The sequence below is a fragment of the Panulirus ornatus genome, chromosome 57 (assembly GCF_036320965.1).
Source record: "Panulirus ornatus isolate Po-2019 chromosome 57, ASM3632096v1, whole genome shotgun sequence".
Taxonomy (NCBI): Eukaryota; Metazoa; Arthropoda; class Malacostraca; order Decapoda; family Palinuridae; genus Panulirus; species Panulirus ornatus.
The window spans coordinates 30537431-30555417 of NC_092280.1; the positions used below are offsets into that span (position 1 = coordinate 30537431).

The following is a 17987-nucleotide window of genomic DNA, read 5'->3' on the forward strand; positions in this document are numbered from 1 at the left end:
TGTCTCCACAAGTAAAGAAATAACTTCACACACACACACACACAATATATATATATATATATATATATATATATATATATATATATATATATATATATATATATATATATATATATATATATATATGATTGGCCTAAGCTGGTCATTAGAGAGAGTGCAACTAGTCAGTAGGGAGAGTGAGACAGGAGAGTAAGGCAATAATGACGCTTGTACTGCTGGCCACACACACCTGTACGCTCGTACTGCTGGCCACACACACCTGTACGCTCGTACTGCTGGCCACACACACCTGTACGCTCGTACTGCTGGCCACACACACCTGTACGCTCGTACTGCTGGCCACACACACCTGTACGCTCGTACTGCTGGCCACACAGACACACGTGTCAGCTGGTGATGAGTGTTGAAGAACGAACCAGTGTGATGGTTATGGTCAACAGTAACATCATAGACCCATGTATCTCAGTGGAGAGGTTTCCTCTGGTGGTGATAGTGTTTGTGTTTTGTTTGGTTACCAGATCTATGCGACTGACTCTTCCTGTCAGTCTGTGTACAGCAGTGGAGTTGTCTTGGTATACGATGAATTTCTGTAATAGTACGTATGAAGGATACACAGCAGGAGGAAGGTGTAGGTAAACATAGAGTCAGTGGGTACAGTACATGAAGGTGAGAGTGGGGCCCCTCTCTGGGGCCCCAGAGATCTATTAAGGTGTTAGCTGAGGTAGCGTTGCCCTCAACTGTCTACTGTTATGAAGACATTTCATCAGTGTGTGTGCCGCGGGCTGACCCCTGCACTGCCGGACAAAGCTCAAGGATAAGGTGTTGGTGTAGCGTTATTTCCCAGCAGTTCTTGACACATATCCTCCCAGGGGACACTGGCCGCTGACTCAGCGTGCTTCCTACACGTCTGCCTCGGTACTTCATGTTTCTCCTTAACGTCCCATGACAGTTGGTGTGAGGTGACCTACATGGCCACGATCAGGCACACTCGTGTGTGTGTGTGTGTGTGTGTGTGTGTGTGTGTGTGTGTGTAAGCTGCCTCAGGTACTTGAATAAGATAAGTTAGAGGATGTTGCTCAACTTTTAAGAAGAACACGGAAGGTTAGGGAGTAGGAGAGGGTCCAGTCGTTACTAGCAACATTGCTCACTTATGTAGTGCACGAAACTGAACCAGACCACATGTCACTGGACGGCCACACCTCACACTGAAATGGGAACGAAAGCCATGGTTGAGATGGCTGAATGCGACCGTGAAATGTGAGTCGGATGACACTGAAATGAAATCTGGAGCGATAGTGAACTATGCTGCGTGTGATAGTGAACTATGCTGCGTGTGATAGTGAATTAGAAGCTATGCTTTTTACCAGGAACTAATGAGTTTTGATATTGAGTCTGCCTGTGTGTCTGCCTGCAAGACTCCAAAGTAGACGAGTTATGGAGGTGTGTGGACCGGACATGGTCAAGCCTGCCTTCATATTAACTCACCATCAACATAGGTACATGACGGTGAGTGATGTTGACGCCATCAATATAGTTACGTGATAGTGAGTGATGTTGACACCATCATAGGTAACAACAATATTTGTGTCATACGAAGCAAGTTTAACTATCATAAATAAACAGAACATATTATTACCATTCCATATACGGTGTATACACCAACACAGTACACACACTGAGGAAACATGACACAGTGCAGTGTCTAGCGGCATGGGTCAGCCCTCAGTACATGGGTAGGGGAAGAGTGTCAGCCCTCAGTACATGGGTAGGGGAAGAGTGTCAGCCCTCAGTGCGTGGGTAGGGGGAGAGTGTCAGCCCTCAGTGCGTGGGTAGGGGAAGAGTGTCAGCCCTCAGTGCGTGGGTAGGGGGAGAGTGTCAGCCCTCAGTACATGGGTAGGGGAAGAGTGTCAGCCCTCAGTGCGTGGGTAGGGGGAGAGTGTCAGCCCTCAGTACATGGGTAGGGGAAGAGTGTCAGCCCTCAGTACATGGGTAGGGGAAGAGTGTCAGCCCTCAGTGCGTGGGTAGGGGGAGAGTGTCAGCCCTCAGTACATGGGTAGGGGAAGAGTGTCAGCCCTCAGTGCGTGGGTAGGGGGAGAGTGTCAGCCCTCAGTACATGGGTAGGGGAAGAGTGTCAGCCCTCAGTGCGTGGGTAGGGGGAGAGTGTCAGCCCTCAGTACATGGGTAGGGGGAGAGTATCAGCCCTCAGTACATGGGTAGGGGGAGAGTGTCAGCCCTCAGTACATGGGTAGGGGGAGAGTGTCAGCCCTCAGTGCGTGGGTAGGGGGAGAGTGTCAGCCCTCAGTACATGGGTAGGGGGAGAGTATCAGCCCTCAGTACATGGGTAGGGGGAGAGTGTCAGCCCTCAGTACATGGGTAGGGGGAGAGTGTCAGCCCTCAGTGCGTGGGTAGGGGGAGAGTGTCAGCCCTCAGTGCGTGGGTAGGGGGAGAGTGTCAGCCCTCAGTGCGTGGGTAGGGGGAGAGTATCAGCCCTCAGTACATGGGTAGGGGGAGAGTATCAGCCCTCAGTACATGGGTAGGGGGAGAGTGTCAGCCCTCAGTACATGGGTAGGGGGAGAGTGTCAGCCCTCAGTGCGTGGGTAGGGGGAGAGTGTCAGCCCTCAGTGCGTGGGTAGGGGGAGAGTATCAGCCCTCAGTACATGGGTAGGGGGAGAGTGTCAGCCCTCAGTACATGGGTAGGGGAAGAGTGTCAGCCCTCAGTGCGTGGGTAGGGGGAGAGTGTCAGCCCTCAGTGCGTGACGGAGACAGTGTAGTCTAAGGTTACATCTGGGACCAGATAACATGTGGACCATGATCAGGCTTGCAACCCGGCCTTCGTGAACAACTTGCTCGCTGTAAGTGGTACCTGGCAAGTGGTAGATGATGTCTTCTTGATGTGGTAGATGATGTCATCGTAAGGGTTACCCGTCAGTGTCTCAGTAAACGGTAGGTGGTATGTGGTGGTGGTGGTATGTAGTGGTGGTGGTATGTAGTGGTGGTGGTAGAGGGTGGGCAGTATGTGGTGGTATGTGGTGCTGGTGGTGGTAGAGGGTGGGCAGTATGTGGTGGTATGTGGTGCTGGTGGTGGTAGAGGGTGGGCAGTAGGTGGAGTGTGTTAGCAGGGGTCGTCAGTAGGTGGTGGTAGAGGGCGGGCAGTAGGTGGAGTGTGTTAGCAGGGGTCGTCAGTAGGTGGTGGTAGAGGGTGGGCAGTAGGTGGAGTGTGTTAGCAGGGGTCGTCAGTAGGTGGTGGTAGAGGGCGGGCAGTAGGTGGAGTGTGTTAGCAGGGGTCGTCAGTTGGTCCACTCTGCTGCTGGAATGGTGGTGGTCTCTTATGATGGGCAGGCTACCACACTCTCCTCCTCCTCCTCCTCTCACGTCAAGATTTATCATAGATGGTTATATACGAGACACACTCTCTGTCATGTCATGCCTGACTGTCTGTCATGTCATGCCAGACTGTCTGTCATGTCATGCCTGACTGTCTGTCATGTCATGCCAGACTGTCTGTCATGTCATGCCAGACTGTCTGTCATGTCATGCCAGACTGTCTGTCATGTCATGCCAGACTGTCTGTCATGTCATGCCTGACTGTCTGTCATGTCATGCCAGACTGTCTGTCATGTCATGCCAGACTGTCTGTCATGTCATGCCAGACTGTCTGTCATGTCATGCCTGACTGTCTGTCATGTCATGCCAGACTGTCTGTCATGTCATGCCAGACTGTCTGTCATGTCATGCCTGACTGTCTGTCATGTCATGCCAGACTGTCTGTCATGTCATGCCAGACTGTCTGTCATGTCATGCCAGATAGTGTGTCATGTCGTCCGTGTGGCAGTCGTGCTCCTGAGCCAACATGGTGTCGTCACATGGAAGGCAGTAATGTCGGTTAGTTCAATGAGTGGGTTTACAGGACAGTGTTAGTATACAAGATGTGTTCACACCAGTGTGGTCAGTGTACATGATGGGCGTGGCGTGATGATGAACATTGTTTACCGTTGTTTCTCCAACAACAGATCAGCTTCATCACTGTTGTCACTACATGTTCTCGTAATCTTCTCCTGTACATTCTCTGTGTACTTGATCCATGATGTACTTGAGTCATTGGTGCACATGATTATATTTGTTTCACTGCTCTACATAACTTGCTGTTATACATAATATGTATTGTTGTCAGGTAGGTTTCTCTAGCGTCCAGCTGTGTTGTACTCTCTTTTGCTGAGGCAAACACAAGTGTCGGGTCTAGTTCGGGAGGTGGTGGGGAACCGGAGACGCCTGGCTATAACGGGGGAGATGAACGCGTGGGGGAGAAAAACAGAATGGGGAAGAACGTGGAGGAGAGAACATGATGGAGGAAGATGACCAGAGAAACGTATATACAACGTAGTGGCTCAGGACCCGCATGGTGCCCCCCCCGCCTCCCCTCACCCTCTGTAGGGGTCTCGTGTTGGGGTGGGGGGGTGGGGGGGCGACTTAGTGGGTGGAATTAGGGGTCAGGTGTGAGGGGGCGAGACGGAGAGGGGGGGGGGGGCGGGGATGTGGCCTGTCTGAGGGGGACAAAGAGAGATTGTTTCACAGTGGGGAGTCGGGGGGGGAGGGGGGGTCTTGTGTCGCAGGTCGAGCGAAATTCTGTTGATTCTTGTCAGTGACAGACGCAGACACAAACTAGGGACCACTATATACGGCAGAGAGAGAGAGAGAGAGAGAGAGAGAGAGAGAGAGAGAGAGAGAGAGAGAGAGAGAGAGAGAGAGAGAGCAGGCCGACTGGGAAGTTACAGCTTCACATAGTTTAGAATTTATGTGTCAGATGCAGCAAGCATTAGTCGCACGTAACACTGAGCCTCACATAACGGGCAACGAACGTATGTAACACAATCAAGGAAACACATGTGACGCCACACATATGTGCACGACCTCCTGCAACATGGCAGGTGTGGCGTCAACATCTCTGACATTACTGTCTCTGATTGTGGCACTTACCCGCACTTGTCTCCTGTTGGTGCTTGTGTACATACATATTCCTCTATACTGTGGACGTTATGTTGTATCACGTCTACTTTTCATGAGAGATTTGGTTGGCTCTGCTGAAAGATAAAGCTGAGCTTTAGCATCTCGTCTACAAGAATAATGTCTGCTCAAGAGGAACGCTCACATAACTTATTTCAGAAGAACTCACACTCATGCACTCACTCCTACACGCCATGAAATACAAAAATTACAACCGGGAAATATGTGGGGACTTGAGAGTGATCGGTATGCTGATGTGAATACAGTCAGGATTCACGAAATGCTGCTGATTCTATGCCTGTGGTACAGTCGAGCAACTTCCAGGCATTTTATGGAGTCATGAGCCTGGAATGTCGTGTCCAGGATAAGCCTCTGGTTCATCCACAAAATGTTCTTCCTGCGCTGCTCCATTTAAAGTTTGGTCTCATGGTACAGAGAACACTTCCCGAGAAAAACTCGAAAGGATTCGAGTTTATGGTGGAAAGTTTTCTGAAGATCACTGAGGCTAAGTTGAAATGAGGCATCTTCGTCGCTTCGCAGGTAAAGGAACTTCTGAAAGACCACAATTTCAGCAGAACACATCTGGCCACCGACCTGACCCGAGGTCATCGTGGGAGTGGCTGTCTTGGGAGGTCAAGTGGCAGCCAGGAGGTTGCTGGAGGTGAGCTGACTGAGGCTGGTCGGAGCTGTGGCCAGGGGGGCCGGCCGTGAATGGTGCCCCAGTGTGAGGAAGACTGGAGGACGCTGCTCAAGCCTTCCTGTTATCTCACCCGCCTCATCCCTGGTAGGAGGAGGGCCCCGGATACCGGGGAGCTAGTGCCCCGGCCCCGGATACCGGGGAGCTAGTGCCCCGGCCCAGGATACCGGGGAGCTAGTGCCCGCTGATGACGCCATAGTGTTAGTTTGCCCATGGAGGGTGTGGTTGCTTGCCGTACCGCCAGTGCAGAGTGAATGGTTCTAACGATCGTACAGTGTCAACACAAGGATTCTGACGGTAAACAAGTGACTTGAGTGTTATTAGCAGCGAGGGTCGTGGACGGCAGCACGAACGACCCCTGAGACGGGTGGCCTCTGTGATGCAGGAGATGGTGGAGCTGCTGGTCAGGAACAAGCTAAATGTCTGTCATTGTTGAGCAGGCTGTGTACAAGCTTATCTACCTCACGTTATCTTCATCCTGGCCTGGCCTCCTTGCCTGTACAGTGGTCTGTTCTGTCCAGAAGGTCGCAACCTAATTGAGCAACATTGCTGAGGCGGAAGTGAGCACACACACACACACACACACACACACACACACACACACACACACACAGAGCTATACTGGAATCCCCCCCCCCCTCACCTTCCCAAGTTGTTATGTATCATCTCTTGTGATCAGTTATCATCCTTGGTGACTGTTATAATGACGCCAACGCACGTAAGCTGAAAACCTGGCAACAAGACGTAATATGAGAACTTTTATATGGATAGTTTAATGAGGCATGTACCAGCATGAGGTGTAGTGAGGTGTTTTATAGATTGCTATTGTTAGATTATTTCCTAGTGAGGCTCTTGCCTTGTGAGGTCTCATGTGGCCAACACTGGTTCTTGCCTTGTGAGGTCTCATGTGGCCAACACTGGCTCTTGCCTTGTGAGGTCTCATGTGGCCAACACTGGCTCTTGCCTTGTGAGGTCTCATGTGGCCAACACTGGCTCTTCCCTTGTGAGGCCTCGTGTGGCCAACACTGGCTCTTGCCTTGTGAGGTCTCATGTGGCCAACACTGGCTCTTCCCTTGTGAGGCCTCGTGTGGCCAACACTGGCTCTTGCCTTGTGAGATCTGGTCGTGTTGGGTCATCTCTCAGGTGACCACCAATGCCTTAATGAGACGTTGGGACCATCGCACTGACCGGGAGGGGGGGAGAGGGGGGGTGAAACTGCGTAATACGCTTTTGACTTGGTGTGAGGCATCGTGTGGCGCAGTAGAGTTTCCTTGAAAGTTTCAGATCTGTGGGGAAACAAGAAACCATATGAAACGCAGAGAAACTGGATGATAGAACGCTAAGGAGGATCTAGACGAAGGACATAGTGTGGAAGCGACTAGTGGAACACGACACAAAGTGAGGAAGTGTGCCCATAACACTGGCCAATACAAAATGTCATACATTCAGATACAGAAAAACTGTACATACATCCGCACATTCACCGTCCAACACAGACATCAACATGGCTGCCTCACATAAAGGAGTGTTGTCGTCAGTATGTGGCCAGCATGTCGGGCTCCGACACAGCCCTCTTGTGTACCCTTCTTATAGTCGCTCCTCCTGAACGACTCTTTGTGAGTCAGAAGGTCGTGCCAGGAGCGGGATACCACCATCACAGGTCGTATAGAGGCCAAGGGTGACGTCAGTGTGACAGGGTAAATAAGAAGCGTGACATCCCGGGTGTAGTGTTGCCCGAGCTAGACTGTACTCCCAGTACACTGCTTTACATCAACTTGCATTTGTTACATTTATGTGGGTGTCATTTGGTTCGATTATTAATTATCTCAAGGTGACATAGTGTTGATGATAGAACTCTATAGTATATTAAACCGGAACTAAAAGTAAGCTGTATAAATCATTGGTTAAATTACTTTTATTAATTTTACGGTAACGATACGATTTGTTCGGGTGACAACAATGATGGTGTATTGTACCAGAGTTTCTTGCTCCACTCGATTATGTGATTTTCCTAACCTCAAAATGAGTTTATGACGGAGCAAAAAATAATATTCTTAGAAATAGAGGGGAAAAGATAATTGAATATCTTAGGAAAATAAGTTGGGGGGGGGGGGGGGGGGAGTGCGCAGCGCTGCCAGGCGTCACCAGCGAAACAAGACCCCCACCTAATAAACACTTACGCTACGTAAACAAACGTAACCTAGAATATAAGACTCATGCTGAATATAACACATGAAGAGTATAATGGATGACGAGATCTAGAATGTGGATTGATCTACGAGGGATGAACGTGACGACTTCGCTTGACGTATGCTAATCCATAAACTGTACCGTCTAGACCACTACATTCTGGCGGCAAAACCACAACAACATTATAATACAGACTAAAACTCCACCACTTTATGACGCCGAAGCTACCACATCACGCCACCAAAGCCACTGCACGATGCCCAGAGTCCTATATTAAGCCATTAAAGTCACCTCTTTAAGCTAATGGTAACTCATGCAGCCACTACAACAACTGCATGACGCCAGAACTACCACAGGAAGCCGCTAAAGCCATCACATGACGCCAGAACTACCACAAGAACCATTCGAACAACCACATGACGCTAGAACTAACACAGTAAGTCTACGGAGGGACGACAAAGTGTACGGAGGGACGTCTGCTGGCAAGGGACACGTCTTTTGGAGGGGGGCGGGGTAGACGTCTGTTAGCAAGAGGCAGATTTCTGGTAAGGGAACTGTGTCAGTGGTAAGGGGCAAAAATCTAACCCTTAACTACAGCAGACGCTGTATTGTGGTGGGGACAGGAGGTGGGGCATCATACCCTGGCCCCACCAGATCTGTGGGGGTCGTACCCCGCATACCCTGGCCCCATCAGATCTGTGGGGGTCGTACCTTAAAACCCACCATACCTGCCTGTAGTCGTTTTTCAGTGACATATGATTGTGGAGAATTTGGTCGTGGATCATTGTTGATGCATTATGAATGAAGTAAGGTGATAGTATCAGGATACACTGACGATGTTGTATGTACATACGTCAGTAGGTGATACACAAGGAACTACAACACGTCAGTTGGTGATACACGAGGAACTACAACACAAAGTCTCAAAAAATATTTATATTAAACTTGGCGGTGGAGAAGTGCGTGCGGGCCGGGGCGGACGTCCATAAACCTAGAAATATATAAATAAACTGGAAGGGACAGGAGCCATTGCCTGCCTTCCTGCCTCGGTTATTTTGGGAGGGGGTGGCTCCAGGGGCCTCCTCTCCCCCCTCATGCCACATAGGTGGGCAGGGAGATGATCATTATGGCAACATAATATAAGGGCGAGTGTAGAGGGAGGTGGGATCATGCACCTCACTTGATTATCCCATGACAGAGGGGCGAGGTGCTCTCCTGGGTGTTGGGACATTTGAAATTACTGGCAACATCCGGGTAATTATATAGGTGTGTGAGAGGCCACACCAAGATCAGCTGAGCCAGTTGATAGCTGAAGCACATGGATCTCTAATGTTATATGAAAGTATGTTAACATAGCATGCGGATGATGTCAATATCTTATATGGCAAGAATATTAACATAGCATGTGGATGATGGTAATATCTTATATGGCAAATATTTGTTAATGTGTGAGATAAGCGTCAGTAGATGCCTAACATAGAGATGCAAGACCCAGGCGAGAGAAACATATATACAGTAGGTTATGGCAGGTCTTGCAAGGAAAATTAAAGACAGAAGGTTTCTGATTCCACTTTGGCTATCATAGAAGTTGAGTAAGAACCGACTTAGATATATGAGTACTGCTCTGTACTGAGGGGAATACATCCAAGGTAGATGAGTAACACCTGCACATAAGAGGAATAAGCACAGCACCTGTACAACACCTCAGGTTCTGGGGAGTAGTTTTCTGATAATATTGCAGGTTGCCAAAGTCAGTGGAGGCTGTGGTGAAGCACGTTTGTTATTGCAATGGTAAATAAGGTGTTAATTTGAGTAGATAGGCTATTGTGACAGAAAGAGAAATAAGTATGGTATACGTTTTAACTTAGATATCCCATAATTTCTGTAGTATGTGATCGTTATGGTGTTAACATGTAATTGATGGAAGATTTGTTGTGTGTGTGCTGCTCTCGCTGAGTGTTTACCCTCCCGCCACATACAACCAGTTTGGAGGTAAATAATGACAATGTCGTTGATATATTTCTATTCGTGATATTGAAAATTAAGGTAAATCTCGGACCCTAGAAGTGAAGTGAGGTTTTAAAGGTACTGAAGATTTCTTGTATGTTTGACTCTCTTTTACCCTGACCTTTGTTGGCCATCCTCACCACTCACATATTCATAATAATACTGCAAATCCCGTCCCTCCTCATCCTCCAAAGTTCTGTTGATCAACGTTTCTTGTTCAAAATGTTACTACTCGCAGGATTTCCACTAAATTTTGGGAGTTAGTATTTTTTGTTTCTTTTTATTTCTGTAAGTTATTTCCGTGGTATTCCGAGACTGGGACTTTACCAAATATTTGCTACGATTTACAGCATAATCTATCTTTATTGGGTAGCCCTCGGAACTGGTGTGGAGGCAGTTCTTGAAACAAGTTTTAGTAATAGTTAACCTAACGATATCGCATCTTTATCATTCTTATTAGTTTAGCACACGTTAGACTGGATTAAAGTTAGCCAAAAATAATCGGGTGTTTACCACAACGTAACTTTACCGTCGTGACTAGACCATGTTAGGTTAGCTTCCTTTATGAAAAGTTTGGTCAGGTTAGGATAGATAAAACAAAAATTTCGGTAGAATTATGTTATCGTATCATTGTCCTGTTGTTAAGCTTACAAGTATCACTTTAAGCGAACATGTAGGTGATAGACATGTCCTTTTAGAATGAGGGGGAAATGAAATTAAAATTTTATTGAATGACTGTGGAAGGCCAGTCAGGTTGGATTGTTAGGAAGTTCCGGGTGGACCTGACCTGTGGCTGGCTCCACCTTAACTGAAAAACGTTTAAATTCCTGCTTGACCGCTGGCCAGGTGAGGCGCCAAATCACATTTACTGATATTTCTTTAATTGATTATACAGAGGTTAAAGCCATACTCTCAAATCTTAATTTAGTTAGTTTATGCATCAGTGTAATTACTGATAGTTTATAGAAGGGTTAAGTTACTGTTAGTTGCATGACTGGAAAGTCGACACCCATGAACTCCCTTCTTTACTTCCCAGTTTACAGTGGTGCTCAAATACTATAATAGTAGAGATATCCATGGATGGTTGACTCCATCTTGACCTCTTAGTTCAGTCACCCCTATGCTAAATCAATTTCAACCCTGTTTATGTTTCAGAATTTGTAACAAATAAGCGGGAGTCAGAATTTCCTTTGTGCTTGAATAACGTGATAGAAGGCGAGAAATATTAATCCAGAAGATGGCTAGGATTGACAACTTTTACCAATGCTGTTATTGAGTCTTTCCCAGCTTTCTCAAGGTCGAAAATTGCATCTGAAACTAATTTCAAGATAGAATTTCACGTTATTTTCTTGTTTCTGGGATAATACGACGATGAACTCGTATAATATTGTCCTTTCAAATTTCAGATATTAAGTAAATAATCATTCAGTGTTGTAGCAGTGGCATACATCTAATAATCATTTCCATTGATGAGTCTGTCTTGTTCGCTGTGAAATAATGGAACTTTACCTGTGCCCGGACACATAGTGTTCATGACAGTTTAGTGATTATTTTAGTCATGTTTTATTCAGTTTCTTATTGGCATATTAATTATGATCGTTATCCTTGATGAGCATATTGACATATATAGTTTGTTAACAACACCTGTACACAGAAAGCTTTATGAAATTGTAGCTGCCATATAAGCAGATGTCCGTTGGTAGAGGTGGCAGCCATCGTGACATGAGCACATGCCACAGCTCGCTAGACGGCAAGATTAATATTTAATCACAATACCTGTTATGGCAGAAATTCTAAATTTTAGATGATGTTTATCATCCACTGAGTTTTTCTAAATGAGTATGCTACCTTTTCACGTTGAGCGTAAAGGCTATTATGGTAAATTTATGTGTTTAGTGTGCGTATCGGGAGTGGGAGGGGGAGGGGGAGGGGGCAGGAGGAGGTGCGCCAAGGTTAAGATAACGTCCCCCGCTGCCCCCGGGGGGGGGTATAGTCCGGTGTAATGATGGTGATCATGTGTTAGAAACAAACAATTAAACATCTCACATGATCCTGTAACCACAGTATCAGTGATTCTCAAAATAGGAATGGTTCGAGCGACTCGCACCTGTTGATTGCCAACGGTTGTGTATTAGGTAATGAGTTCAGACCTCTGCACTTGACAACCTTCATTTAATTCAATTGTTTGCTAGTTTTTTAGTTTCGCGTAGAAAGAAAAGTCGAGTCTAGGTATTACAGTTATGGTTTATTTCTCGTAGAAGTTCAAGATTGCTGAATAGTATGTTGCGAGTAAAGCGACATTTTAAAGCGTCATCTTCATGTTTAAAGTTTACACCAACCAACTTTGCCGCACATTTCTCTCTGTAGATTCGTTAAAGCTATAATTTTCTCATATCTGGAAGTCTATGTACCTTACCTAGTTTATTTGCTTGATTTAGTGTGTGTGTGTGTGTGTGTGTGTGTGGAGGTTGTGGGGTTGGCCGCTGGGGCCGCGTGGCGCTGCTGCCGCCCAGGTTCAAAGCCCATCTCGGTTGTCAGTTTGTAGATTTAGTGGCGAGCAACAGGTTGGACATGTGAAAGTGACGCTTTTGATTGGTATTTCTATAGGATTTCCTCTGGCACGGAGGTAGTGGATTTATTCCTAAAGGACCAAGGGCTGATTGCAGTGTAGGTGAGTAGCCGGGAAGGGGTGTTTAAAAGTGGTTTTCAGGGAAAATCACGGGAGGGTACTTTGTTTACAGTGTTGGAGGCGTGTAGTGTGGAGGCATTACTGGACCGGTATGAGCTGTCACTTCTCATATAGGACTCATGCTTGCTTCTGCCTTATATGCTGTCCTGCTTCACCTGCTGCACACCCCTGGCCTTACCTCTTACTCAGGCCGTAGGTAATCCACGCGACAGTTAGATGCTGTCGGAGTGAAGAGTAAGTAGTAGTGACCTACTTGTATATTATGTGGTCTTCGGAGATCCATAGGCGCGGCCGTCTTAGCTAAAGTTGCTACTGTTGCCACTCCCATAGTACTGCTCTACAGTTGCTGTACTGGCCAGTCCCTCATAACTGCTGTACAGTTGTTAGTCTGGCCACTCCCATACCACTGCTCTACAGTTGCTATTCTGGCCACTCCCATACTACTGCTCTACAGTTGCTACTTTGGCCACTCCCATATTGCTGCTCTGCAGTTGCTACCCTAACCACACCCTTATTACTGCTCTACAGTTGTTATTCTGGCCACTCCCCTATTACCGCTCTGCAGTCCTACACTGGCCACTCCCTTATTATTGCCCTACAGTTGTTACTCTGGCCACTCCTTTATTACTGCTCTGCAGCTCCCACTCTGGCCACTCCCTTATTACTGCACTGGATTTCCTATTCTGGCCACTCATTTATTACTGCTCTGTAGTTCTTATAAATAACCACATTGATATAGGCTATGAGACATCTCTGAAAACTTCATAATTCTGCAGTATCACCCACCTTGTAGGGTGATATTAGAACACATCAATATTCAGTTTATGAAAGAATTAGCCCCTTGAACAGTATCATTGGTTTACTTCCATTGTCTTGAAGGTCCACAAGATTCAGCCTGCCATCCTCTGGATGAGGTATACATTGTTTATTTTTGTGTGTTGTTAAGCGGTACTCCTTAACCACTCACTGTTATTTTGTGTGTATGTTGTCAGGTGGTACTTATTGTTTTGTATGTGTGTTGTTAAGTGGTAATCCTTAACCACTCACCTCATACCAGCTAGGTTTTGGTGCATACATTGGTCTGTAGCACTTGAACAGCACCCCCAGCTTTTGGGAAGCAGATTTTGTAATATTCGTAATGTGGAGTGTCTTAGAGTGGATTATAAAGTTATGCTCATGTTATCACCGATTTTTTTGTTTTCAGAAATTTGATGGCAGAAAATGAAAGAGGTTTAGGAAGCTTTGTAGGTAGAAATTTTGTGCTCACAGTGAAGAATTACTGCTTCTCCTTTTGGAGATGCTATGCAGATCTCATAAGCATTATAAGCATTATACCTGATCTGTATTTTCAAATATGTGTGAAAGATCATGAATTACAATACTGGTAATGTTTTCTGTAATGTTTTCTGACAAAAATTAGTAAAACTAGTTAAGAAAAAGTTTTGATGGCATAACTCTGTTGTTTATCTCTGATTGCTGTGCGTCGTTCTCATCCCATTCTCCTTGCTTGGTTAATTTCTCCTGTATGCATCATATTTGAGGTATTTCAAGTCTCATACTAAAGCTTGTAATTTTAGGGACTTTGTAAGATGGATATGACATAATAAACCCACTTGTAAGATGGATATGACATAATAAACCCACTTAAAGTAGCATTCCATATATCAACTGACTATTATATTTCTCTCTTGTGTCTCCCCTGATGATGTGATTATTACACGAAAGTGCACTTGGGAACTTATCGTGTTTCATTTTCCCCGTGGACTCATAGGAATATATATATATATATATATATATATATATATATATATATATATATATATATCAGGGGAGAATAAAAAGATGTTCTGGAAGGAGGTAAATAAAGTGTGTAAGACAAGGGAGCAAATGGGAACTTCAGTGAAGGGCGCAAATGGGGAGGTGATAACAAGTAGTGGTGATGTGAGAAGGAGATGGAGTGAGTATTTTGAAGGTTTGTTGAATGTGTTTGATGATAGAGTGGCAGATATATGGTGTTTTGGTCGAGGTGGTGTGCAAAGTGAGAGGGTTAGGGAAAATTATTTGGTAAACAGAGAAGAGGTAGTAAAAGCTTTGCGGAAGATGAAAGCCGGCAAGGCAGCAGGTTTGGATGGTATTGCAGTGGAATTTATTAAAAAAGGGGGTGACTGTATTATTGACTGGTTGGTAAGGTTATTTAATGTATGTATGACTCATGGTGAGGTGCCTGAGGATTGGCGGAATGCGTGCATAATGCCATTGTACAAAGGCAAAGGGGATAAGAGTGAGTGCTCAGATTACAGAGGTATAAGTTTGTTGAGTATTCCTGGTAAATTATATGGGAGGGTATTGATTGAGAGGGTGAAGGCATGTACAGAGCATCAGATTGGGAAAGAGCAGTGTGGTTTCAGAAGTGGTAGAGGATGTATGGATCAGGTGTTTGCTTTGAAGAATGTATGTGAGAAATACTTAGAAAAGCAAATGGATTTGTTTGTAGCATTTATGGATCTGGAGAAGGCATATGATAGAGTTGATAGAGATGCTCTGTGGAAGGTATTAAGAATATATGGTGTGGGAGGAAAGTTGTTAGAAGCAGTGAAAAGTTTTTATCGAGGATGTAAGGCATGTGTACGTGTAGGAAGAGAGGAAAGTGATTGGTTCTCAGTGAATGTAGGTTTGCGGCAGGGGTGTATGATGTCTCCATGGTTGTTTAATTTGTTTATGGATGGGGTTGTTAGGGAGGTGAATGCAAGAGTTTTGGAAAGAGGGGCAAGTATGAAGTCTGTTGGGGATGAGAGAGCTTGGGAAGTGAGTCAGTTGTTGTTCGCTGATGATACAGCGCTGGTGGCTGATTCATGTGAGAAACTGCAGAAGCTGGTGACTGAGTTTGGTAAAGTGTGTGAAAGAAGAAAGTTAAGAGTAAATGTGAATAAGAGCAAGGTTATTAGGTACAGTAGGGTTGAGGGTCAAGTCAATTGGGAGGTAAGTTTGAATGGAGAAAAACTGGAGGAAGTAAAGTGTTTTAGATATCTGGGAGTGGATCTGTCAGCGGATTGAACCATGGAAGCGGAAGTGGATCATAGGGTGGGGGAGGGGGCGAAAATCCTGGGAGCCTTGAAGAATGTGTGGAAGTCGAGAACATTATCCTGGAAAGCAAAAATGGGTATGTTTGAAGGAATAGTGGTTCCAACGATGTATGGTTGCGAGGCGTGGGCTATGGATAGAGTTGTGCGCAGGAGGATGGATGTGCTGGAAATGAGATTTTTGAGGACAATGTGTGGTGTGAGGTGGTTTGATCGAGTAAGGAAAGTAAGGGTAAGAGAGATGTGTGGAAATAAAAAGAGCGTGGTTGAGAGAGCAGAAGAGGGTGTTTTGAAATGGTTTGGGCACATGGAGAGAATGAGTGAGGAAAGATTGACCAAGAGGATATATGTGTCGGAGGTGGAGGGAAGGAGGAGAAGTGGGAGACCAAATTGGAGGTGGAAAGATGGAGTGAAAAAGATTTTGTGTGATCGGGGCCTGAACATGCAGGAGGGTGAAAGGAGGGCAAGGAATAGAGTGAATTGGATCGATGTGGTATACCGTGGTTGACGTGCTGTCAGTGGATTGAATCAGGGCATGTGAAGCGTCTGGGGTAAACCATGGAAAGCTGTGTAGGTATGTATATTTGCGTATGTGGACGTATGTATATACATGTGTATGGGGGTGGGTTGGGCCATTTCTTTCGTCTGTTTCCTTGCGCTACCTCGCAAACGTGGGAGACAGCGGCAAAAATATATATATATATATATATGTATATATATATATATATATATATATATATATATATATATATATATATATATATATATATATTCCCTGGGGATAGGGGAGAAAGAATACTTCCCATGTATTCCCTGCGTGTCGTAGAAGGCGACTAAAAGGGAAGGGAGCGGGGGGGCTGGAAATCCTCCCCTTTCAATTTTTTTTTTTTTTTTTTTTTTTTTTTTTTTTTTTTTTTTTTTCCAAAAGAAGGAACGGAGAGGAGGGCCAGGTGAGGATATTCCCTCAAAGGCCCAGTCCTCTGTTCTTAACGCTACCTCGCTATCGCGGGAAATGGCGAATAGTATGAAAATATATATATATATATATATATATATATATATATATATATATTCCTATGAGTCCACGGGGAAAATAAAACATGAAAAGTTCCCAAGTGCACTTTCATGTAATAAGCACATCATCAGGGGAGAGACAAGAGAGAAATATAACAGTCAGTTGATATACGTCGAAGAGGCGAAGCTAGGACGCCATTTGGTAAACATGTGATTGTCCAAAACGATTTGTGATTTTGGACAATCACATGTTTACCAAATGGCGTCCTAGCTTTGTTTCTTCGATGTATATCAACTGACTTATATTTCTCTCTTGTGTCTCCCCTGATGATGTGATTATTACACGAAAGTGCACTTGGGAACTTTTTGTGATTTTGGACAATCACATGTTTACCAAATGGCGTCCTAGCTTCGTCTCTTTGATGTATATCAACTGACTTATATTTCTCTCTTGTGTCTCCCCTGATGATGTGATTATTACAGGAAAGTGCACTTGGGAACTTTTCGTGTTTCATTTTCCCCGTGGACTCATAGGAATATCTTGATCACACGCAAAATTGTGACCCTTTCCAATATATATATATATATATATATATATATATATATATATATATATATATATATATATATATATATATTCAAAGTAGATTTTTTAAACGTTCAGGAATTATGCAAGGATCATGACAGTGGGTAACTGCTGTGATTACTGAAGATGATGCTTAGCAAGGTCTATCAGCATGTACCTGGTTGGTTGTAGCTTGTAACCATAAAGATTTTAGGGGTCTGAATGTCACTGGTTTGTGTAGACTAAGATAAGTGAATAAGTGAAGGTCTTTGCTCGCAGAATGAGGTAAGACATGAATCCTGACTAATAAAAGAATATTTATTTTCTAGGGGGGCAGCATTCTCACCCATCAGCAGCCATGGGGTGTGCAATGAGTACTGCTGCTGACAAAGAAGCAGCAGAAAGAAGCAAAAAGATAGACAAAGACTTACGACTTGCTGGGGAACGTGCTGCAAGAGAAGTCAAACTTCTCCTGTTAGGTAGGTTGCATGAAGACCTCGTCTTCATTGAATTCATTATGTTTGGTATACACAATATTTTGATGATTTCATTTGATGCACATTTTGAGCTTGGGGGTTATATAGGTTGCAGTTGACTGTATTTTCATTCGTAAAAGTTTTTAGGGTGGTGCTGTTACCTGAAAATTTATTTAAAGGACACTATTTTGGCATGTTCAGCTCGTACAATTTGTATTGTTAAACCTATGGTATAAGTATATTTTACCATTTCTTTGTCATTTGTGCT

At 45.0% G+C, this 17987-nt stretch overlaps 1 protein-coding gene across 8 annotated transcripts in view; it reads left to right on the forward strand.

Annotated features, from left to right (window-relative positions):
* Window positions 1-17987, forward strand: part of Galphai (G protein alpha i subunit) — a 53397-nt gene that overhangs the window by 14936 nt on the left and 20474 nt on the right. For 4 of the 8 annotated variants that reach the window (XM_071695006.1, XM_071695005.1, XM_071695009.1 and 1 more), the window contains one exon: window positions 17573-17722. In XM_071695006.1, the coding sequence (XP_071551107.1) occupies window positions 17602-17722 (121 nt within the window). In that variant the 5' untranslated portion in view covers window positions 17573-17601. Of the gene's footprint in view, window positions 1-1370; window positions 1507-5937; window positions 5996-12409; window positions 12567-12677; window positions 12819-17572; window positions 17723-17987 lie in introns of those variants that run through there. The other 4 variants (XM_071695011.1, XM_071695003.1, XM_071695004.1 and 1 more) reach the window with 4 other exon arrangements.